This window comes from Panthera pardus, unplaced genomic scaffold, assembly GCF_024362965.1.
Source record: "Panthera pardus isolate Hobbes unplaced genomic scaffold, ASM2436296v1 HiC_scaffold_3, whole genome shotgun sequence".
In the NCBI taxonomy this organism is placed as follows: domain Eukaryota; kingdom Metazoa; phylum Chordata; class Mammalia; order Carnivora; family Felidae; genus Panthera; species Panthera pardus.
Window position 1 is genome coordinate 60,772,384 of NW_026526876.1, and position 24,916 is coordinate 60,797,299.

The window sequence follows — 24,916 nt, forward strand, 5'->3', positions numbered from 1 at the left end:
AATATAATATATACCCTTCAACCAACAATCTTGCTCATGGGAATCCAGTGCACAGAATGAAGGCATTAGCTGGGAATGCAAGCTGGTGCAGCCACTCTGGAAAACAGTATGGAGGTTCCTCAAAAAACTAAAAATAGAACTACCCTATGACCCAGCAATTGCACTACTAGGTATTTAACCAAGGGATACAGGTGTGCTGTTTTGAAGGGACACATGCACCCCCATGTTTATAGCAGCACTATCAACAACAGCTGAAGTATGGAAAGAGCCCAAATGTCCGTCGATGGATGACTGGATAAAGAAGATGTGGTATATATATATATATATATATATATATATATATATATATATATATGTATATATGTGTGTATATATATATATGTATATATGTGTATATATATATGTGTATATATATATATATGTATATATGTGTATATATATATGTGTATATATGTGTATATATATATATATGTATATATGTATATATACATACACACACACACACACACATAATGGAGTATTACTTGTAGCAATCAAAAAGAATGAAGGGTATTATGCTAAGCGAAATTAGAGAAAGACAAATGTCATATGACTTCACTCATGAGGACTTTAAGATACAAAACAGATGAACATAAGGGAAGCAAAAATAATATAAAACAGGGAAGGGGAAAAACATAACAGATTCCTAAATACAGAGAACAGAGGGTTGCTGGAGGGGTTGTGTGGGGGGGGGATGGGCTAAGTGGGTAAGGGGCATTAAGGAATCTACTCCTGAAATCATTGTTGCACCATATGCTAACTTGGATGTAAGTTAAAAAATAAATAGTTAAAAAAAAAATGATGGCATTAGCATTGAAGTATTGGTGCATAGGATGAAGTATTCCTATATGTATAAGGAAGTCTACTAAAAGTATGGAAGATTTGGGGGTGTCCAGAAAAGAGTTAACACAGCAGGCCTGAGACTGTACCCTTAGAAAGGCCTGCTTCCTTTTTTTTTTTTAATTTTTTTCCCCATTTATTTATTTTTGAGAGACAGAGCACAAGTGGGGGAGGGGCAGAGAGAGAAAGAGACACAGAATCCGAAGCAGGCTCCAGGCTCTGAGCTGTCAGCACAGAGCCCCACGCGGGGCCCAAACCCACAAACCGTGAGACCATGACGTGAGTCGAAGTTGGACGCCCAACCGACTGAGCCACCCAGCCACCCCTAGAAAGGTCTGCTTCCAAGGTTGGCCCTTGGCTAGTGTTGTGTCTGGGAACTTGACTGGAAAACAATTTTACATGCTGATATAAAACTTTCCCTAAATGGTAAGAGTGGCTCAATGTGGTTATACTGCTTGTGCAAAGAATGAGGTTTATGCTAAATGCCTGATTTTCTTCTGGGTGTCTGGGACTTGGGTACATGTTAGGCAGAGGGTGCCTACATAATGAATCCCCAGTAAAAATTTTGAGCACCGACTCTCCATTGAGCTTCCCTGGTAGACAACACTTTGCACATGCTGTCACAATCCATCTCTGGAGGAATTAAGCATGTCCTGTGCAATTCCATAGGGAAAGAACTCTTGGAAGCTTGCTCCTAATTTTCTCGGGATTTTGCCCCATTTGCCTTTTCCCTTTGCCAACTTTGCTTTGCATCTTTTTGCTGTAGTAAGTTTTCCTCATGAGCACAACTATATCCTGTTAGTCCTTTTAGTGAATCATGAAAACTGGAAGTGGTCTTGGGGACCCTGTGACACAGGTGGTGAGAAGTGGGCAGGCAGAGATGGTAAATGTGGGGAAAGAGAGTAACAAAATATTATTAAAAAGTCACCATGTGAACCACGACCTCATTTATTTTATAGCATATATGCTTGAATATATGCACAGAAAGATATTAGCAAGGATGGGCACCACAATGTTAATGGTTTGTTACCTCTGGATGGTGGGATTTTAGGTTATTTTCCATGATTTCTCTTATGTTTTTCTATATGCTTTGAATTTGTTTTTTCAATAAGTACACTTTAATCATATAATCAGAAAAATATATAAAGCTATTTTTTATTTAAAAAGGAAATAAAAGTCAATTGTTAGATGATTCTGGTTTAAAATAGCATTTCCTAATGCTGCCTCTCTTCACTTCCTGTTTCATTTCTATAAGGTTACAGAAAAAATAAAAACACATATCACATAAAAAGTTAGGTGGTTAATGACCTATTCCCAGAAGCTGAGAGAAATTTCCAATAATTTTATGGCTTGTGGAGTTGGTTTAAAGAACACAATCAGGGGGCGCCTGGATGGCTCAGTTGGTTAAGCGGCCTTCAACTTGGGTCACGATCTCGCGGTCCGTGAGTTCGAGCCCTGCGTCGGGCTCTGGCCTGATGGCTCAGAGCCTGGGGCCTGCTTCCGATTCTGTGTTTCCCTCTCTCTCTGCCCCTCCCCCGTTCATGCTCTGTCTCTCTCTGTCTCAAAAATAAATAAAATGTTAAAAAAAAAATTAAAAAAAAAAAAAAAGAACACAATCAGTAGATCACCTATATCCTACCCTAGAATGGCCTGCCTGAGAATTCAGAGGAAGATCCTTATTTCCTGCTTCACTGCTTTATGCTTAAGAAATGCAAGATCTATATCACAGAGAAGACAGGACAGCTTTTCCTCCATGGCACGGGTGATGGCTTCTGAAGTAGCCATCCTTTCCTTTTAGAATCTCCCCTTTCTAAGTAGAAATTGTAATTTCTCATCAGAAACAAAGCAGAGGTACTGTAGAGAGGACAAAGAAAGAGTCATAGTAGGTGAGAATACATACTGTACAAGAGCTGGCTCGTGGGGCTGGGGGCGCCATCTTTGATTAGCAGAACTGCAGCAGACTAAAGTCTGTGGGACACTGTCAACTGAGGAGGTGAACAACCTGCCAGTGGAGACTTAAGAACAGGACTCTATCAGTCACCAGGTGGACAGAAAGTGAGTTCAGGGTAGGGCAACTAAATAATGTATGTTCTATACCGTGACACTTTAGAGAGCAAAACTAACAGTTATGAGAGACAACAGGCACGAACCAGGACTGTCCCAAACAAATGGAGAGAGACGGTCACTGTCCTTCAGGGCCAAACCCTGAGCACGAGTCAATCTCTTGAATAGGTATAAAGGAGAAAAACAAAGTATCAGATCTGCAAAAAGAACGACAACAAAAAACATCACTGGTAAGTACTGAAGATCACTGAAGATCAACATAAAGGATTTAAATATACAGAGGAACAAGATGTAGGCAAATAATTTACCATGGCAGACAGAAAACAGACACCAACTGCATAACACAGATCTGAGTAAAAGCAATCCAAGAAACAAAACAAAACAACAGTTAATAGAAAAACTGTTTCAGGATGAAATTGAATTTAGTGTGCTACTCCAACAGATTTTCTGAGTTCTAGGCAAAATACATGAAAGAGACCTAAACTTAGAAACCTGTTGGCAATTGGGAAGGAAGAGAAAACCTTCATTATTTGTACATGATATAATCAATTCCCCAGAAAAACTAACAGAATCAACAACAGAACCTGTATCTGGATACAGATAAACCAACATAAGCCCATATTATTTCTCTGTACCAACACTGGCATGTAAAAATTCACAGCAGTAACAAAAACAATCTAGGAATTAACCATGAATTCATAAGGCCTCTCCCTAAATCTAAAGGTCAAAGAAATGATTTAAAGAAGCCCATTTTGTACTCTTAAGATGATTTAATACTACCAAAATGTTAATTCTTTCAAATTAATCTATAAATTCAATGCAATCCTAATAAAAATTATTGTTGAATTTAATGAATCCCCATAAACACATATTAATTTGTTTTATTTTGCAAAATCAAGGTCTATGTATAGGTTAATCCACCTTCATAAAGAAGACTAGAGAAGACAACTTATTCTACTATCCACTAAGACATACTGCAATAAAAACCATGTGGCATCAATGTAAAAATGGGCAACTGTATAAATACAACGTTCAGAGATGGAATATATACAATGACAGTTGTTAAGAGTTGCCCCACAAATCAATGGGAAAAGGTCACACTGTTTAGTAGATGGTACTGAGAAAACGGTTCACTATACTGAAGAAAATGAAACTGGATACCTACATAAAACCAAATATATAGACAGGTTCTAAATGAATTCAAGATCTAAATGTGGAAGATCCAAGTATACAGTTCAGTGGAGAAAACAGAGGCTAGTGTCTTTGTGACTTGGAGACAAGGAGAGCCTTCTTCAACAAAACATAAGGCAAAGAATTGATTACATCAAAATTAAGGATTCTCTTCAACAAAGCATACGACAGATACAGTTCATGAGAACACCTACAGAATAGAATGTATTTAAAATGTCTAACGTGAAAAAGTGATTAATGTCCAAAATATTCAAGGAATTCCCACTAATCAACAAGAAAATGATGCCAGCTCCAGGAGAAAAACAAAGGATACAAACCGGCAGTTTACTGGAAGACCCCAAAGGCAAGCAAGCATTTAATGAGATGTTCAGGTTCAATGGTAACCAGAGAAATACAAAGTAAAAGAACAATGAGATATTATACCTATCAGTCTTGCAAAATTGAGATGGCTAGAAGGTGCGAGTCAGGATGTGGGCACTCGGTAACTCCCCCAGGGAGCTGGTGGCCATACAAACTGGGAGTCCTCCCAGGGAGAAAACGGGCACTACTTATACCAATCAGGTCTATGTACACCCTATGGCCCAGCAGCTTTTCTCCTGGTACACATCCCACAGAAAATTCTCGCAGAGGCACAAGAGTTTTAAAAATACCCATCTATAACTTTTTATCTTAAAATGGCCCATATGGAAGGTATGGAAATAGGTATGGCATACCAGAAGAAAAACATGAGTGAGTGAATGAAGTGAGAAGGGGGCCCTGTGCAGAATTATGACAGATACTACAATCCACTGAGCTTTACGTCACTACCCCACTCTTGAGTCAAGTGCTGGTGGTGGGTAATGACAGGTGAGGAGGGGGTGTCAAACACATTGACAAAACTTCTGAATTACAAGGTAAAAAAAAAAAGCCCTTTACCCAGTTAAGCTGAGGGAAAAAACTCAGAAAATAACAAGAGACAGAAAGTTGGCTGCTTCAGACATCCCTCTAACTTTAAATATCAGAAGATAAAATGCCTTGAGTTTTGAGGATAGAATAATTTTGAGCTCAGGCAGCCAAATAAATTTCCCATGTATGAAGACAACAGAAAACATTGTAAGATATGCACTGATACAAAGAATATACCATCATGAACATTTCTTGAATCAAAGAAAACATTCAATAAATTTTTGAGAACATAAAAGCAAGAGCTGATCTTTATATATAAAACATAAAATTACCTTTTGTAGAAAGAGGACAATCCTCACAAGCATCTGGGCACGGAGTTCTTCCAAAGTAAACAGTGTTCGGGGTGTTCGAATGAAAATTTTGGTTTTCCCATAAGCCACATCATCCTGAAAACCACAATGTTCAACCAGCTTCTTGACAGCCTCTTTGTCTGAAGGGAGGTCATGGTTGGGCCAGGTGAATTCAGAGATCATCTTGTATCTGTGTGAACAGGGCATATGTTAATGGAGAAAACCTTATGGTCTCAACAGATACAGAAAAACTATTCAAAAATATTCAATAAATTCAAGACATTTCATAGAAAAACAACTTGGTAATGAATTCTATTCATTAATCTGATAAGAGATGTAGAAAAAGACTTTAATAGATACAATACTCCTTCATGATAACAACTCTTACTAAACCAGAAGAGTATTTTCTTAATTTAATACAGGCTCACCTACCAAGAACTTAGAGCAAATATCATTCATAAATGGGTGACCTTTGCAAATTCTCTCATAAACAGAAATAAGACAAGGGATACCCCAATCATGGCATTAGTGAGAACCATAAACAAACTGGTATATGATTGGGGAAGGAACAAAATGAACATTATGACTTGCTTCAGAGGAAATCAAGCAGATTTGCAGATAAACACTATTATCACTAAAAGAAAACCAAGCATATAAGATCAATACACAAAAGCAAATTGTGTTTCTAGGTGCAAGCAGCCATGTTGGCCCCTCGTAAGGTGTCTCACTACACACCAGCTTCTCAGGAATGAAACTGAGCAAGAGTCACAGCCTGCTTTCAAAAGTGACATTCTAGGGGCATGTGGGTGGCTCAGTCAGTTAAGCGTCCAGCTCTTGACTGTGGCTCAGGTCATGATCTCACGCTTTGTGAGAGCGAGACCTGCGCTGTCATCACGGAGCCTGCTTGGGATTCTCTCTCTCCCTCTCTCCCTGCCCCTCCTTTGCTCTCTCTCTGTCTCTCTCTCAAAATAAAGAAACTTTGAAAAAAGTGACATTCTATTACTTCTGCCACCGGGAGGGGATTACCAAGGGCATGAGTACAGAGAGGTGGGGATCTCTGAAGGCTGGGGCCATCTCAGAAGGCTGCCTACCACAGCACTGTTTTCCCCCAGTGCCAAGTTGTTTACTACATGTAGCCAAATTTAGTAATTTTTTTTTCATATATTACATCTGAATTTTAATCCATAGCAAGAAAGGCTCTCTTCCTACTCAGGCGACAGAATAATTCACTTATGTGTTCTTCTAGTAGTTGGATGCTTTCATTGTCTACATTTTAATCTTTCAGCCATTTGGGGTTTATTTTGGTATACAGTGTGAGAAATGGATCCAACTTTAATCTTTTGTCAAGTGGTCACCCAACTGTTCCAACACTATTTACTAAAAAGTCCCATCTTTCTCCCTGTGATTTAATATGCCATTTTAATCATATACTAAATTGTTGTATGTACTTCAGTTTATTTCCAGTTATTATTATTATCACAGACATTCTGGTCTGTTTCACTGCCTTGTTCATCTGTGCATCAGTCCCGTTTTGTTTTGTTTTGTTTTTTGAGAGAGACAGTGTGAGTGGGGGAAGGGCAGAGAGAGGGAGGAAGAGAGAAACCCAAGCAGGCTCTGCACCACCCACCAGCACAGAGCCTGAGGCGATGCCCAAACTCATGAACTACAAAATCATGATCTGAGCCAAAACAGAGTTGGAAGCTCAACCGACTGAAACCCAGGTGCCCCAGTCCCATGTGGTTTTAATCACAGATGTCTTAAAGTATTTTTTAATATCTGATGGTCTCTCCTCATCCTTTTCTTTTTAAAGGGTCTTTCTAGCTACTCCTGCATGTTTATTTTTTGATATGACCTTTAGAATCAATTTGCATAGTTTCCAGAGGAAAATAATCACAAACAAACAAAGAAATCCTTGCTGGTATTTTTACTGGGTTCCCACATTAAATTCATTAAATTTATCTATGATGTGGAACTGTCTCATCTAAGAACAAGGGATATCTTTCCATTTGTGCAAGTCTACTCTTGTGCTTCTTGGGAGTCTTTAAATGGCCTTCCCAGGTTTTACACATTTCTTGTTGAGATAACACAGACATCTAAGTGGCTTCTAATCCCTTCTTCTTGATTTATCTCTCTTTTCTTAGATTCCATGACACCATGCTCTTCCTGGTTTCCTTCTGTCTCTCTGGATATTTCTTCTCAGTCTCATTTTCTGGCTACTTCTCCTCCATTACTGGACCCCAAAATGTTGGTGCAGCCCAGGGCTCGTAATAGGTCCTGTTCTACATAAACCTCCCCACATGACCTCATCTATTCCATCCACTTTGTTTATTTATTGTGTGTGTGTGTGTGTGTGTGAGAGAGAGAGAGAGAGAGAGAGAGAGAGAGCGCGCGCGCAGGAGAAGGGCAAAGTGAGAGAGAATCCCAAGCAGGCCCCGCACTGCCAGCACAGGGCTCTACTCAGGGCTCAAACTCACAAACCATTAAATTATGACCTGAGCTGAAATCACGAGTCAGATGCTTAACTGACTGAGCCACCCAGATGCCCCTCTACCCACTTTAGTTTTCAATTCATGAATTTATTATCCATGCCAAGCTCTCAATTCTGAGCTTCAGATGCATACATCCAACGCCTACATAAATCTTGAGGGCATTTTATATTTCTCTTTCACTCTTTCCCACCTCAATGCCCTCAGTTACTAAAGCCAAAATCCTGTGAATTGTAATTTGATCCCTTCTCTTCTCTATCCGTCCTTCTAATTCATCATCAAATTCTTTTGGGTCTACCTCCAAAATATATTTAAAATTCAATTATTCTCATCTTTACGGCCACAATCCTAATTCAAGCCACCATCAAATTTACTACTATAGACTCCTGAATTGTTTTCCATTTCTTCCCCAATCCATTCTGTATGCTCAGCTGCCTCAGTGGTTTTCTAAAAAGCCGTACATCATTTTTATCTTTTATTGCTCTCCTCTTTCAGCACAATACTCCGATCACCCTGGACTTCTTTAGGGACCTATAATGTGGTTGCCTCTTTCTGGTTTCAAAGCCTTTGCATATGCTGTTCCCATTGCCTCCAATGCTTGTTAATCCACTCCTTGAAAGGCTGGCTCCTTCTAATCCTTGAGTCTTTTCTTGATCTTTCATCGACCATCAATCCCCATTATTCCTCTCTATACACTTAAAAGCCTATTCACCTGCCCCATAGGGAGAGAAACAGAAACCAAATACAAGCATTCAACTATGAAGACAGAGGTAATACACCATATGAAGAAAGGAAACAAAATCAGAAGCATCCCAAATTCATTATAAAACTGGAATAAGAGTCAACATCTGGGCTACAATACAGGTAGTGATGGTGTGTTTGAAGTTTTAGGCACACTGTAGAAACTGGAAGCAACTTCTCTGCCATAGCACTCAGCTAAGGTGTTCTTCCTTTCTTCCCAGTTGATAAAATGGCATGGACCCCAGTTCTCCAGGAAACCAGCATCCTGAACTTGTGGATTAAAAAGCTGAACTCCTGTGCTTCCTGACAACTAGTATTATCTCCCTGAAAGACTTTAGCAGGTTATCAGAACATTTAAACTCCTTCTCTTTTTTCAATGAAAGAAATAGAAACAAGGAAAAGTGACAAGTAAAAATTTAGGTTCAATTCCAGCTTCAAAAAATCTGTAAAAATTCAGAGTGGAAATATTATTTTTTTCTCCTTACATCATTGGAAACATTAGTCCAGTGTCCTTCCTACACACCATCTATCCCACCCCATGTCATACTGTTAATTCGTTCAGTCAGTATGACAATAAAATAAAATGGCAATTTCTCAACTTGAACAAATTCATTTTATGTAAAGTGGATGATAAACACAGTCTGCAGAGTAGAAAGGGACTATTTTTCCCAGATGCATACCCCACCGTCTCATACAACACCCTTTCTAGATGATTCTAGAGAGGACCTAGTCTCAACTCACATAATCATCAATTACGTAGACTTGTCTTTCCACAATTCTGTCTTTTAAACGTTAAGTTTAATATATTTATTATGATTATTAGTATGTTTCAGGTTTCCCAACTTCTTTCATATTTTCTATTAGTTGTGCTTTCTGTTTGCTTTTTACCATTTTCTCTTGGATAGACTTGAGTTTTCCTCATTTCATTTTATTTTCTCCTTTGATTTGAGAGCCATCCATTCAACTGTGAGGCAATGCACTGTTAAAGATGGTGGGCTCAGAAGTCAACTGCTCAAGTTCAAATATGGCTCCACCACGGCCTGGCTCTGTGACCTGGGGCAATTTCTTAACCTTCCTGTGCCTCAGTTTCCTCATCTGCATAAAATGGGGGGTACCATCTTCTCCTTATCTGGTTGTCACCTCCAGTGACTTAACTACATGCAGAGCTCTCAAAACAGTGCCTAGTTCTCTCTCTGCCCCTCCCCCACTCACATGCATGTAGGTACTCCTGCACTCTCTCTCAAAATAAATAAACTTTTGAAAAAAAAAAAAAAGAAAAACAGTGCCTAGTATATACAGTGAGCACTTCACAATGTTAGCCACTATTATCATTATCTTAATATTTTTAAGATCTAAAAGTTATATATTTATATGAAAATATATGCTTATTTTTTCCTGTCTAGTTAATTATCATCTATATCCTTCCCATAAACAGCACAAAAGTCTTTACTTCTTTATATTTCTCATCCCAATTTTAATTTTTGTTCCAGATTATTACCAAAGACTCCCCCCCCCCACCGCGCTTACAGTTGATATGTGTTTAGATGCAACAAAAGTTTTACTGATTTGTTCAATATTACTTTTTGCATTCCATTTTTCTCTTCTGCATTTATTTTTCCTTTTGCTCTAGAAGACTTTTTAGAGAGGATCTATGAATACTAAACTCTTTGAACCTATATATGTCAGAAAATATTTTTATTGTACTCAGACTCTTAAATGATAATTTGGCACGGAATAAAATTCTAAGTATAAAGTTCACTTCCCCTCACTGTCAAGATATTGCTGCTTTGTCTATTTGCATCAAATGTTGCTAATGAGAAGTCTGATATCCATATGATTCTCATTCTCTGGTAGTATTTTTTGTCTCTCTCTTTTTTTTTTTTTTTAGGAGCTCTAAGTATCTCTCTTTATCTCTTAACATTCTAAAAGTGAACATAATGTACTTAGGTTTCATTTTTTTTTTAAATTCACATGCTTTACACTGAAGGTATTCTTTCAGTCTGAAGATTTCTGTCTTTTTTTTGGGTCAGGAAAATTCCTGGCCACCGTTTGTTCATACAGTGCGTCCCCCCTCTTCTCTCCGCTCCTCTCGCTCCTGCTGAACAGGTGTTGGCACTCCTGGATGAAGCTTATGTACTGTCTGAGCTTTCTTTAGCATCTCCCATCTCGTTTTCTCTGTCGTGAGATCTGGAAGAAGTCTTCAAACTTGATCCTCCAGCTCACTAATTTGCTTTTTAAAAGAAGTTTAATTTTTTTTAATTGTGGTAAAATTTACATGCAGTAAAATGCACACATTTAGGTATACAACTCATCAAGTTTTGAACAATGTATACACCCTTAAAACTGACATCCGTTAAGATGCAGAATATCTCCACAATCTCAGAGAGCTCCTGGCTCTCCTTCTCCATCAATTTCCCCACTCCAGAACTCACTCCTGTCCTGGTTTCTATCTGTTCTTGAACTTCATATAAGTGGCAGCATAAAGTATGTATTCTTTTGTGACTTACCTTTTTTCTCAACATAATGTGTTATTCATTCCCTCTAACGCTGGTTAGTAGCCACTGTACAATTATCCGACAAGTTGCTGACTCATTCTCCTACTGATGGGTAATTCTCTCTTCAGTTGTGTTTATTCTGAATGTGTTTAATCTCTAATGATTCTTTTTAAAAAAAATTATTTATTTTGAGAGAGACAGAGAGAGCAAGCAGGGGAGGGGCAGAGAGAGAGAGGGAGAGAGAGAATCCCAAGCAGACTCCACACTATCAGCTCAGAGCCCGATGTGGGGCTCGAACTCACAAACCGCAAGATCATGACCTGAGCTGAAACCAAGAGTCAGACGCTTAACCAACTGAGCCACCCAGGTGCCCCTCTAATGATTCTTTTCAATATTTATCTGTTCTTGTTTCTAACTTCATATTCCTATTATAGGACCATAATTTCTCTCCTTCATCTCTCTGAAAATATTAAACAGGCTTATTCCAATGCCATTTACTCCTTGGTCTGATTCCTCAGGGGTGAGGTTCTGCATCTATTGAGATTACTGTCTCTTTTTCATTGTCTGGTCTCTCTCAGACATTTGGCTGTGATCTCGTCTACTTCCATAGAGTCCTTCTGTGTACATCTTGGCCTTGGTTGGCCTCTAGTCAAGTGGCTACTGTTGCTTCCTGGGTGTTGGCCATTGTGCCTATGATGTCTCCCTTGTCCTGGCCACTGTGGCAAACTCCAGCACAGCAGACGGGATGGCTTCCTGAATGGCAAAGGCAGTCTTTGCTTAAAACTGCAACCTTGGTTATATCTGGGTCTTCACATCTGTTTCACATCAGATTTAGGAGGGAGTCCTATTTCCAAGTTCACTGAGACCGCCCCTCCCCCCCCCCCCCCCCCCCCCCCCCCGCCTTCTTGATTCCATAGCGTGGTTGTGCATTTTCTTGGTTTTAAAGACACACAATTTACATCTTTTGGGAACATCAGATGTTCTTGGGGTAGAAGTGGATTTAAGCTTACACTGCTAAGACCGCCATTATTTGAAATTCACAGGTTCTTTCTGATCTTTCCTATTGTATTTTTACGTATGTTTTAGAAAACATATTCCCATCCTTATGGCATGTGTCTCATGCCAAGAAACAAACACACCAAACCCTCCTGAGTTGAATGTAGAACATATGTATGCACTTACAAAATTCCTTGTCTCCTCCAAGTCAAGCTTGCTTGCTTACTGTTCTCTTACCTCAGCTACTCTCCATGGCTCATGGAGTCAGATCATGTGTCTCATGATCACACATTTTCGGTTCAGCCCCATCCTATAGTTACCCAGCCCCCACCCTGCTTGTTTTAATTTCTGATTTTTTTATGGGTGGTAACAAAATAACAAATTCTGACTGAGCAGTTGCTAGAATTCTAAGAATAATAACAGCAGACAAGCAATCTCTCTAACATAATTCTACACTGTTTGAAATCAAGACTCAGAATGAACACATCTCTATTCATGAAAACATTCCAACTTTACAGCCTCAATAAGCAAATGAAACACCAAGTCTAAAGAACAGTATGATTTTAATAAGGAAGATGGTCAGTTTTGAGCATGACCTTTTGATCGATGTCAAACCAAATTCGAATTTTCCAGGCTACTGTGCTTTACTCATTCTAGGGGGTCTCCATTTAGCGCAATCTCTTTCACTTCTGTGCAAAAGCAGCTGAACACTGGTGGAGAAAAACAGTAACGCTGGTCGCCTCACTGTCCATTTATAACCTCATATCTCACACGGACGCTCAGATCTTCCTGGTGGCAATCCTTCCGTATGAACCTGTGCTTTCCCACTCTCCAAAATGAGATTTCCTACTTCCCCTCAAACCTCCTACACCACCCCTCCTTGTCCTCACTCTCCACTCCTGGTCTCGCCTCATACTTGATTAAGGACACAGAAGCAGTCAGATAGGAACATGTTCATCAGCCAGCTTTTGGGCCTTTCTGCATCCGTATTCGTATTCTCTGTCTTTTGTCCTGTTGCTATGGGGGAAGTGTCCCCGCTCTGACCTAGAGCTGACAAACCTTCCACCTGTGCTTGGGATTCTGAGCCTTGCCTTCTCAGGGATATCATGGTGATGACAATGACCTCCCTTTCTCCTGCACCACCAGGTTCTCCCTCTGTTCCGCATCAGCCCCACCTGCATACATTTCCTAGTGTCTCCTGACCTCACATCCCACTCCTGCTCCTGCTTCCTTCCATTCTTCCTGCCCTCATTCACGGCATGGATACTTGAGTTGTCTACGGGCACCTGGCCTCTCACTTCGCCTTCCCAACCTGTTAAATCGGGTTCTGCACAACCTATTCTCCCTTGACCCCTATGTTGCTAAATCTAATGCTTAAGCTTCTGCCTTTATCGTACTTGATTGCACAGCAACATTTGATCTGGCGACTCTGCTTTTTCTTTTTGAAATACCATCTTCTTTCGGCTTCTGTGACATAACCCTCCCCTGGCATCTCATCTATCTCACTGGGTGCTCCTTCTCTTCTCTTCGGTGGTTCCTTCCTGTCAGATCGCACAGGATCTGAATGGGCTGAATGGGCTCCTTCTCATGTATCCAGCTCTAAGACTTTATATAGGACGTCTACATTAACTACTCCAGCATCTCATCTCCAGCCTGCGCTTCCTCCCGGAGCTCCAGATATGTGTGTTTAGTAACTTACTTAATGTTTCTACCTAGATTTTTAGTAGCCATTTCAAACCTAATGGTCAACAGACAGATCTCAATTCTGTCTTTGCCCCTGTTCCACGACCTCCTCAAGCTTCTCTCTTACCCTGTCTTTTGTCGGCATATGGCACTATGCTTACCCAGATGCTCATGCCAAAACCTAATTGTCACCCTCTGTTCCTCTCTATTCCTCTCTTATCCAGCCAATCCGTGAGCAAGCCTTGCCAACTTTCCCCTAAGACATACCTCAAATCTGTCCATACCCTTGGATCTGTAAGAATCTCTTGCTCAAGGTGCTATCAAGCCCCCTTTCCTGGGCTCCTACGGTGACATCCCTAAATGTCACCTCGCTTCCTATCCACACAGCAGCCACAGTATCTCCTCAGATAACCGTAAGATTGTGTTGCTCCTGGCTTCAAATCCACCAACGGGTTCCCACCACATTTAGCCAAAATCGCAACTGTTTAGTCTGGATTACAGAATTTGACATGATCTGGCCCCTGTCCACCTCTCTGATTTCATCTTACACCACTGCCCTGTCAGTGAGCAGCCTCCAACCACACGGCTACATTTGCTATGTGACATACCACAGTTACCACTACAGTAGAGCCTTTCTCTCACTGTTCCCTCTGCCCTACCTGCTCCTCTCTCTGACCTTTGTATGGCTGGTTCCTATCAGCATCATCTCCTTAGAGACTCTTCTGACCAACCAATATTTTATCTATTTATTCACATTTTGTGGAATCTGTAGTCTGTAGGAAATGTTCAATGAATGTTTTTAGATAAATAAACAGATGGAATTTAAAGGGACTTTATGAGTCCCAGTTGTCCACTATCATCATCATGACTAACAATAAATAACAGCAGTGATGATATCTTACATATAGTGAATGACTGCTATATGTCAGGTTCTATTTTAAATTTTTTTTTTTAACATTTATTTATTTTTGAGAGAGACAGAGAAAGAATGCGAGTGGGTTAGGAGCAGAGAGAGAGAGGGAGACACAGAATCCGAAGCAGGCTCCAGGCTCTGGGCTGTCAGTACAGAGCCTGACACGGGGCTCGAACTCACAAGCCGTGAGATCATGACCTTAGCTGAAGTCGGATGCTCAACCGACTGAGCCACCCAGGCGCCCATGCCAGGTTCTATTCTAAGTGCTTTATAGATATAGATATATAGATATGGATATGGGTATAGATATAATCTTATTTAACGCTCCAGAAACCCTAAAAAGTAGTTACTATTATTACCCCCATTTTATATATGAGGAAACAGAGGCATTGAAAAGATTAGGTGATTTGCCCAAGGTCAAAAAGCTAAGAAATAGCAAGGCCAGGATTCAAACCAGGTAGACTAATTTCAAGGTCTTCGTAATTAACTGCTTAATATTTTGTTGTTATGATAATTACCAATACTGGTAATGACAAAGCAGCATTAATGGAGCATCCATTATGTGCCAGGCACCTAGCTTTTTTACTTAGGCTAATTTAACGAGGTAGTATTATTATACTCATTTTATAGATGCAGAAACAGAGTCGGACATTAAATTTCTGGCCTAAGATCACACAGCAAATGAGTGGCATACCCCGGATTCCAACCCAGATGTGCCTCCGAGTCCATGATCTTCCTCCCATGCTATACGGCCCACATCTTCTCCCCAAAGAATGAATCTTTTCTCACGGCCCATAAACCGCAGACTCAGGGAGAGTCTCCTGCTGACTCTGAGAAAGTCTTTCATATTTGCGCTTCCCTCAACTCTTCCTCTTTCAACAGATATTTAGACTATCTGACACGTGCTGACGAAGCGTCACACACGGGGAGCACTCCGGAGTTCTCAGGGTCTGCCAGGTTCTTTGTTTAGTCCATTCTCACCTGTGAAGAAACTTCTCGTAGGTCTGGCGGAAGGCAAACCCCGCCCGCCGCACCCTCACATTTTCCAGTAGTCCAAGATACTCTACTTGGTGGCGACAGCGCTCATCGTCAAATATCTGTGGGGATTTCTTGTCATTGGGTTTGATGCAACGTACATAATAGGGCTCCTAAAGAAATAAATCAGCAAATGGTAAGTTTCACTGGAGAAAAATCCCAAACGAAGGATGCTAATGTGTAATTAGTGTTAATTGTGTCAAATTAAGCTCAGTGCCTCCAATTTCTCAGACATAAACTTGGGAACAGTTATTCTTCCTTCTCCTTCAAGACTGGAAGTTCTTGTGTATTTAGCTAAAATTTTGCTTTATTATATTCTAGGAATCATCAGGAATTGTAGAAAGGGGATAAAACTAAGGGGTAAACAGTTGAGACATGTAAACATTGAGTTTATGTGTCTTGACAGAAAGAAGGTTAAAAAGTACCAGAAAGAGTAATTTAATAGAAAGAGGCAGGAGCCGTGCTAAAGATGAACTGCCATGAAGAATGTGCAACGTAAGCACAGCCCTGGCACATGGCAAGTGCTCCATAGTGTCAGCCACCATCATCACCACCACTGACATCATCACAGTAGTTTGTGCTTTTGAAAACGAGATTAAAATTTATAAGGAGAGAAGTTGCAAAACCTCCTGTAGGTGTCAGGGACTCTAAGAAAGAGCCTAGCAAGAAATCCCTCCCTTTGGGCCAATTAAGTTTTGTACCACGCATCAGATCATAACTCCTTTTAAGTATAAAACTGTGCTGGCATAGATCCTGGTCTGCTGAAGGTAACAAATTATCACTGGATGAATCAAGGAGGTCAAATGTATCCTACTTGCAGAGTAAAGAGTTACGTTCCCTTCTCTGATCTATTACCTAGCAGACACACAGATGCACTTTAATTAAGAGATAGAGTCTTCTGTAGATAATTAGGCAATTTTGAGCTCCACTGTGGGCTGGAGGTAAAAAGTAGTAGTAAATAATTTAAGAAGTAGGAGAGATTTGAAGAATGTGAAGTTACTTGCATTCTGAACGGAGTGAGTTTTCAACATCTACACAGGAAGCTCCAAGTATAGACTTATCATGCTACTTTCCATGATGAAAAAAGAATGCCACTTTCTTCCTTCTTCTAGGCCCTACTGTATTGGTTTTCTATTGCTGCTGCTGCAGATTACCACGGAGACTGCTTAAAAGCACAAAGTTGAACAAAAATCAAAACGGCTGCACTAACGCTCCAGTGAGGTTGGATCTTAAAGGAACCTTCTTCGTCTCTTCCACAAACCTCCCTCCTCCCTTCTTAAGCCTTTTGCTCCAGGAACCTGGTACCAGCCTAAAGACACGAGGAAGGGGGCTGGTATCACCTACACAACTGCTGTCAGAACAGGCTAGATCCTGTGTGTCCCTATAAAATGCCCCAGCCCCTTCCTCCGGGAGGGCTTGAAAGGGCGGGCCTACGCCGGCCGACTCCATCTTGTTCTGTGTTCTCCACCTTGAGTGACTATGTCCCCGACATGACCCCTTTTCCGGGAAATTCACAGAAACCTCAGACTGCGCCTCCTCCCCTTGAGTAACCTCCCGCTCACCCGTTCAAACTTTCTGATCAGAACACGCCCAGCGACCTGCGTAACAGGACTCCGACCCTTCCCCAACCAATCGGCTGAGGCCACGACCCTTCCCCAGCCAATCGGCTGAGGCCACAGCCATTACCTCACCAACTGCCCCTAGACCCCTATAAAACCTTTGTGCTTTTGAAACTCGCTCTCTCTCCCTGGTATCTCACCGCTGCGTCGGTGCAGGTAGGGGATTGAGCTCGAGCTAGCTCGAATAAAGGTTCTTTTGCTTTTGCATCGGACTCGGCTCCCTAGTGGTCTTTGGGGATCACGAATTCTGGGCATAACAGGCTTGCAGTTTTTGAAGGCCCTGGCCCGCTGCGCAATAAAGCTGTCATTCCCCTTTATCCCAAACTCTGTCTTCGAGTTATACTTCGGCTCCGAAACACGGAGGTCGCTTTTCGACAGCACCACAAATTTAGTGGCTTAAAACAACACAAATTTATTCTCATACAGTTCTGGAGGTCAGCAGTCTAAGATGGTTCTCGCTGGGCTAAAAATCCTGGTGTCAGCAGGGCTCTTATTTTCTAGAGACTCTTAGAGAGAACCCACTTTCTTATCTTTTCCAGCTTCTAGAGGCTGCCCACATTTCTTGGCTTATGGCTTCCTTCCATCTTGAAAGCCAGTAATGAACAGCCTGTTGAGTCTTTTGAATGATATACCATCTCCCTGGTTCTGACTCTTCTGCATCCTTCTTTTCCTTTGAAGGACTCTTAAATTTACATAGCGCCTACTTGGATAATGCAGGAGAATGTCTTTATTTTGAGGTCGAAAATCAGCAGTCTTTACTCCATCTGCAACCTTCATTCCACCTTGTCATGCAACATAACATACTTACATGTTCTGGGGAGTCAGGCATGGACAACCTTGGGGGGCTCTAATAAAATCTCAACCCCCCACCCCCGCCTCTCTGGACTTTGTCCCAGGTTTCTACCACAGAACTTCTAAAACCCTTGGAATTTCCTCAGTGGTAGGAGTATCTTTGTTATGCTAATGAAACAACTCAGACCCAGTTCCCAGACAGCTCCAGGACAAGGGCGGGGGTGGGGGGGGTGGGGGTGGGGGTGGAGCGTAGTCATCACAAAAACCCTCCACAGGATTAGAGGGATGGGACTTTCAGCAGCCTGACCTCCAGGGAGGGGAGGAAGGCTGCAGGTTGAGTCCAATCACAGACTCAAGATTTCACCAGTCATGCTTAGGTCATAAAACCCCGATTTAAAAAAAACTCAGACACCGAGGCTCCAAGGAGCTTTCTGGTTGGCGAACATATCATCCCATGGGGAGGGTGATGGACCCTATCTCCACAGGGGCAGAGGCTCTTGCTCTCCGGATGCCCAGACCCTCCAGACCTTGTTGCTCTGTGTATCTCTTCATCTGGCTGTTCTGGGTAGTTAGTGTCAGGATTGAACTGAATTGTAGGACACTCTGTTGGGGTCACAGAGACCTGGAGCTGAAAGGCAGAGCCCATTATTCTGCCTAGCATACCTGCCTCTTTTCATCACATCTGTGGCAGATTTAAAAAACAAATAGCTTTTTGCTGTACCTCCCAATGAGAAGTGAATTTTCCACCCCACTCCTGGGATCTGGGCTGCCCTTGTGATGTGTCTTACCCAACAGAATATGGCAGAAGTGATACTGGGTTATTTGTGGAGACTCATCCTTGAGAGGCTTTGAACTTTTGGAACACTTCTTCCATCATGTGAAGAAATCCAGGACTAAAAACTAGATGAAGAAAGAGGCCAAGGTATCCCAGTCACCCAGCATGTGAGTGAGCCACTTTAGACCATGTAACCTCAGCTGACCACAGCCACCTGGTGAGCCCAGCAGGACTGGCTAGTGAGCCCCCAGATCATGAGACACAATAAACTGTTGTTCGGGGCACTAGATTTGAGGGCGGTTTGTTATGAATTAACAGACAACTGATACTTCTTCCCTATTCTGGAACACCAATCCTTGGCTTAGGTATTAAGCAAAGGATCGATATTGTTATAAAGTACAAGCAGAATCTTACAAATAGTGATGAGTGACCAAAACGTTCACTGAATCTGTAATGGAAGATTTATAGAGAAAGACTGCAGCTCCCTTTTAAAATCTTTTTTTTTTTTTTTTTTAACGCTTATTTATTTTTGAGAGCGAAAGGGTAGGAGAGACAGAGCATGATTGGGGTTTGGGGCAGAGAGAGGGAGACACAGAATCTTAAGAATCTTAAGCCGGCTCCAGGCTCTGAGCTGTCAGCACAGAGCCTGACATGGGGCTTGGAACTCATGAACCGTGGGATCATGACCTGAGCCAAAGTCGGACGCTTAACCGACTGAGCCATCCAGCTGCCCCAGTGTGGCTCACTTTTTAAAAGTTTAAGTAAATTTAAAACAACCTTAATGGGATGGGGAAGGGAGGGTGGGGGTCCTATTTATGTGAGGGCTACAGGGCTTTTACTGCTTGATGAATAAACTAAGAGAGTGTCACTAGCACAGCAAATATCAAAATGCTACTAAATCTATCTGTACACTTTGGCAGTGGTGTAACAGGATAAGCATCACATATGGAGAAAGGGGAACCCTCTTGCACTGCTGGTGGGAATGCAGACTGGTGCAGCCACTCTGGAAAACAGTATGGAGGCTCCTCAGTAAACTAAAAATGGAACTATCCTATGATCCAGCAATTACACTATTAGGTACTTACCCAAAGGATACAAAAATACAGATTCAAAGGGGCACATGCACCCTAATGTTTATAGCAGCATTATCAACGATAGCCAAAGTATGGAGAGAGCCCAAATGGCCATCAACTGATGAATGGATAAAGAAGATGTGGTATATATACACAATGGAATATTACTCAGACATCAAAAAGAACGAAATCTTACCATTTGCAATGACGTGGGTGGAACTAGAATAGCATTATGCTAGCTGAAATAAGTCAGCCAGAGAAAGACAAATCCTATATGATTTCACTCATATGTGGAATTTAAGAAACAAAACAGATGAACATATGGGAAGAGGTGGGGAAGAAAAGAGAGAGAAACAAACCACAAGAGACTCTTAACAATAAAGAACAAACTGAGGGTTGATGGAGGGAGGTGAGCGAGGGAGGGGCTAGATGGGTGATGGGTATTAAGGAGGGAACTTGTTATGATAAACACTGAGTGTTGTATGTAAGTGATGAATCACTGAATTCTACTCTTGAAACCAATATCACACTGTATATTAGCTAAAATTTAAATAAATGCATCTAAATAAATAAATAAATAAGCAAGCAAGCTGTATTTATTTTAAAAAAGAGAATAAGCATCACACAGAATCAGGACACTTGGGCATTCACTGTCTCTGCTCTTAACTAACTATGATAGCCTCTCTGGACCTAATTATCTAATTTATAAAAAGAGGATATTAGGGCTTCCACTTCAGTAATGACGGACTAGTTTAAACCAACACCCATGCTGCAGACATCTAGAATCGGCAATTCAAATATTTTAAAAATTTTGCTTAAAGACAGTGGACAATTATGGGGACCAGAATCTAGCAGGACAGTGGAAGTTTCCAGGTCTGAGAAGTCCTTTTTCCTGGGGGAATTTGCCAACTTCAGAGGAAGCAGATGGGATCTGGGTAGAGGTTTTGACAGCCTCAGGGGGCTGGCAGGACAGAGATCAGAGAGCAGGGCCTGAAAAGGAGGAGGTCATGGGTAAACCCCTCTCAATTTGGGCTGGGATCTGAAAAGGCTGCCACTAGCAATGAGGGTGAGTCAGAAGCAGGCAGTCCCTCACAGGGACTTGAAATAGCACAGCTCTTGGTTGCCTAAAAGGAGCCAAGGTAAATCTTTCCTGGAGAAAGATTACATAAAATTAGGTCTCCAGTTATTTTTATAAACAATTTTGCCAATATTATGTTGGGAGCAAAATAGAAATTACCCAGACACATAAGGAACCATGATAACAAGAATTAGAAACAGCAAAACAGCATACAAAACAAACAGACCTGCGGGGATCCACATATTGGAGTTAATAGCAAGAATACAATAACTATGCTTACCATGCTCGAGATGACAAAAGACAATACTGAGAATTTTTAGAGAATCAGAAACTATGTATGTAAAAAATGAACTGAATCAAATTAAAAACACAGGACTGAAAAATACAATGATGGAAACTGAGAAGTCAGTAGATCAGTAGACAGGAAGATTATGAACAGCTGAAGGTGGGTGAGAAGAAATTCCCCAGAATGAAGCATAGAGAGACGAAAAGATGGAAACAAAAGGAGAGAGGTTAAGAGGCATAGTAGCTATGGTGAGATGGTCCGAATAACTCAAATCCTGAAGGAGAGGAGACAGAAGGGGAGAAGCAGTATTTGAAGAGCCAATAGCCGAGAGTTTTGCAAAACTGATGAAAACCCAACTAAGACAAATTGAAGAAGTCCTATGAATTGTGAGGATAAAAAACAAAACAAAATAACAACACTACACTCAGAAAGTCGTAGTAAAACTTCTGACTACCCAGGAAGAGCAGCCAGAGGAGAAAAGATCCATTACCTCAAGGAGCAACAAACAGACTGACAGCTGACTTCTTACAAGAAACCATGGGATCCAGAAGACAAAGGAGTGTTATCTCTGAAGTGCTCAAAAAATTGCCAACATAGAATTTTGCACCCAGCAATAATATTCTTCCCAAACGAAAACAGTATACAATATTTTCAGGTAAACAAAAGCAGAGACTCTGTCAACAACAGACTTCAAATATAACAGGATAAAATTCAAGCATAAGAAAAATGGTCCCAGATGAAGGTCAACGGTACAGAAAGGAAAAAAGAAGTGATAAATGGATAAATCTAAACAGATACTGACTATATGTAGTAACAACGATGATGATGTCATCTTGCTGGCCACACGCGTGCGCATGTGTGCACACGCACACATGCACGTACACTTATAATACGTGACCAAAATAGCATAGAAGTTGAGAGGAAGGCAAATGGAATTAAAATGTTTTATGGACCTTGCATTGTCTAGGAAGGAGGTAAAAGTACCAAATAGTATTAGATTTTTTATATTCAAGAATGGGATTATAATCACTCAAATAACCACCAAAACAATATTATGATATAAATCTTCCAGAATAAAAAAGAATAATCACAACACTGAGTGGCAGGGGTCAGAGGGTGAGGAAAGGGTGCCTTCTGAGGTTTAACTAAATATTCTGACTAAAGGACTCATGGGCACATGTGGCATGAGTCTACTCAGGACAAAAACATGGCTTGCCAACAGAAGTGTCACAGTCCTTGCAGCAGTCCACACAGCAGTCAGGTGACAGCTTAAGGACAAAGAGATAAGACCCACATGGGGCAGGCATGGAAAGTACCCTTGGTTTAAAAGCCTCATGCCCCATAGTATCTAATATCCCTTAATGTAGGTCTGAAGACATAGCTTCCAGGGTTCTTAAAAGGGACATGCTTAATACAGGAGTCACCACAGTCAGGGAAGCCCACATAAATCATCTCCACCAGACATTTGTTATTCTCTCAGTAGAGATGCAATTTGCAAAAAGGGGTAATTTTTAAGTCATAAGAAATGTTGCATAGTAATACTGTCGAGATACACCTTACTGGGTTAACAGGGGAACAGACCTAGAAATTTGACTGAGGTTTAGTTGTGAAGCAGAAGGAACAGAATTTTGTTTACTCTTTGCCCACAATCACCAATCTAAAAGAAAAAAAGGAAAGAGAAAGAAATACAAAAGCATCAAACAGAAAGCACTAACGAGATAGTCCATTTAAATGCCACACATAGAAACTACATTAAAAGTCATGTAGAGTAATGACATATTCAAAAGGCAAAGATTGTCAGATTGCATAAAAAAACAAACCTTACTATAAGCTACTTACAAGACACATACTTGAAACACAGGGTTACAGAAACGTTGAAAGTAAAAGGGTGGGAAAAGATACACCAGCAAACCTGGCCAAGAGAGAAGGTGGTGTAACTGTTTTATTCATGCAAAGGCAAAAAGTGATACAGAAATAGGCATTTCATAATGATAAATAACTTAAACACTAGGAAGAATAATAGTTCTAACTTGAACAAGCTTAAATAAAGTCTTAAAATATCTAAGGCAAAAACAGAAGATACAACGAGGAAGAGACAAATTCAGAATCACAGATTTTGGCATTTTCGGCACTGACAAAACTAAGAGCTCGGTAAGAACTGGACAACAATATAATTAGCAACCTTGATCTAGTGGATGTGTTCAGAGTATAACACAACTTATTTCTCTTTATATAAACAAAATACATACATAAAGAACATTTAACAAATTTCTAAGGATTGAAATCACACAGAGTATATATCCCCTGACCAAATGATACTAAGCTGGAAATCAAGAGCAAAGGATAATTAGAAAAATCGTATACGTCTGGGAATTAAGAAACATAATTCTAGGTGACCTCTGGGTCAAAAAGAAAATTACAGTGTGAATTTAGAAATATTCTGAACTCGATAATTTATAATTATGTGGGCAAAGCAATCTTCGTATAAGGTATTACTGGAGTAGTATAAGTAACTTCACTAAACAAAAACCAGTTAAATGGAATTTTACCAGTACTGATAATGCACAGGAAGTTAACACTAGCTCAGACACTAATGACCAATTAAGGGGTGGGGGGAATCCTATCCATCCTGTTCAGTGATATAAAATCTTCAGTTAAGGAATCTACTGGAAATACTCTCTCTATATTTAATCAGCATTCTATCTCAATTTATAAATGCCGCCTCCTCTCTCGTTTATAAATATCCAGACTGACTCAGCCTAAGAAACTCTAAATTTGACAAATTCAAAAGTCTTATAAAGATTAAACTGAAAGAGTTAATACTGATCTCATTCTCTGGCATGTTTTAGCCTGTTTCTCCCTCTATTTTATGTAAAAAACATTATTTGTGAAGGCACATTGATTGGTCTATGTATTAGCCAGAAGGCACTGTAGTTAGACATCTGCCTATCTAACTTGCTTTGAACACTGCCAAACAGAGTCACAGGCAAATTCAAGTTCATTTAATAATTTACTGACCATCTGTTTAGGGTGCACCTCACGAGATATCAAGAGATATATAAAATTAGTAGAACTCACTCCCTATGTTTAAAAGACTTATAATCCAGGTGGGGAGACAAGGCATGCATTGAATACATTGTGTAGATTCTGAGACAAAGTGAGGGGTCAGGACTTCCACTTCTGGTGGTGGAGGACCAAGCAATGCTACAACCTTTCTGATGAAGTCATTAGGAAAAGCGCTAGACAGATATGGGAAGGGGGGGAATCTTCTCAAATGCATCAGAGAGCTAATAAGATAACCAAGATGAGAGTAAGACTACAATGGAAAGCGGTGGGGCCGGACTTCAGGGCAGTTTTCATCTGGACAGCCACGAGACTACCACAGCTTCTGACGGCCTTGTGGGGCCAGGAGGCTGCAGGTTGGAACCCAAAGCCATAGACAAGGGACACTGGTCTGCAATCCTAAAGGGCTAACCCTGGGAGTCCTAGGTGAATGGAAAACAATTTGGTCCATTGCTGACCCTCTCCAGATCCTGAAATTGGATTGGGGTGACCCTGGATTTTCAGAATTTGTC

General features: G+C 40.8%; 1 protein-coding gene across 1 annotated transcript in view; it reads right to left on the reverse strand.

The window, feature by feature from the left end:
* The window catches only part of MYO1D (myosin ID), a 265,335-nt gene that overhangs the window by 198,538 nt on the left and 41,881 nt on the right, over window positions 1–24,916 (reverse strand). Inside the window, exons 14-15 of the mRNA XM_053892918.1 lie at window positions 15,665–15,831; window positions 5,352–5,559 (exon numbers count right to left, since the gene is read on the reverse strand). Of these exons, the coding sequence (XP_053748893.1) occupies window positions 5,352–5,559; window positions 15,665–15,831 (375 nt within the window). The remainder of the gene's footprint in view (window positions 1–5,351; window positions 5,560–15,664; window positions 15,832–24,916) is intronic.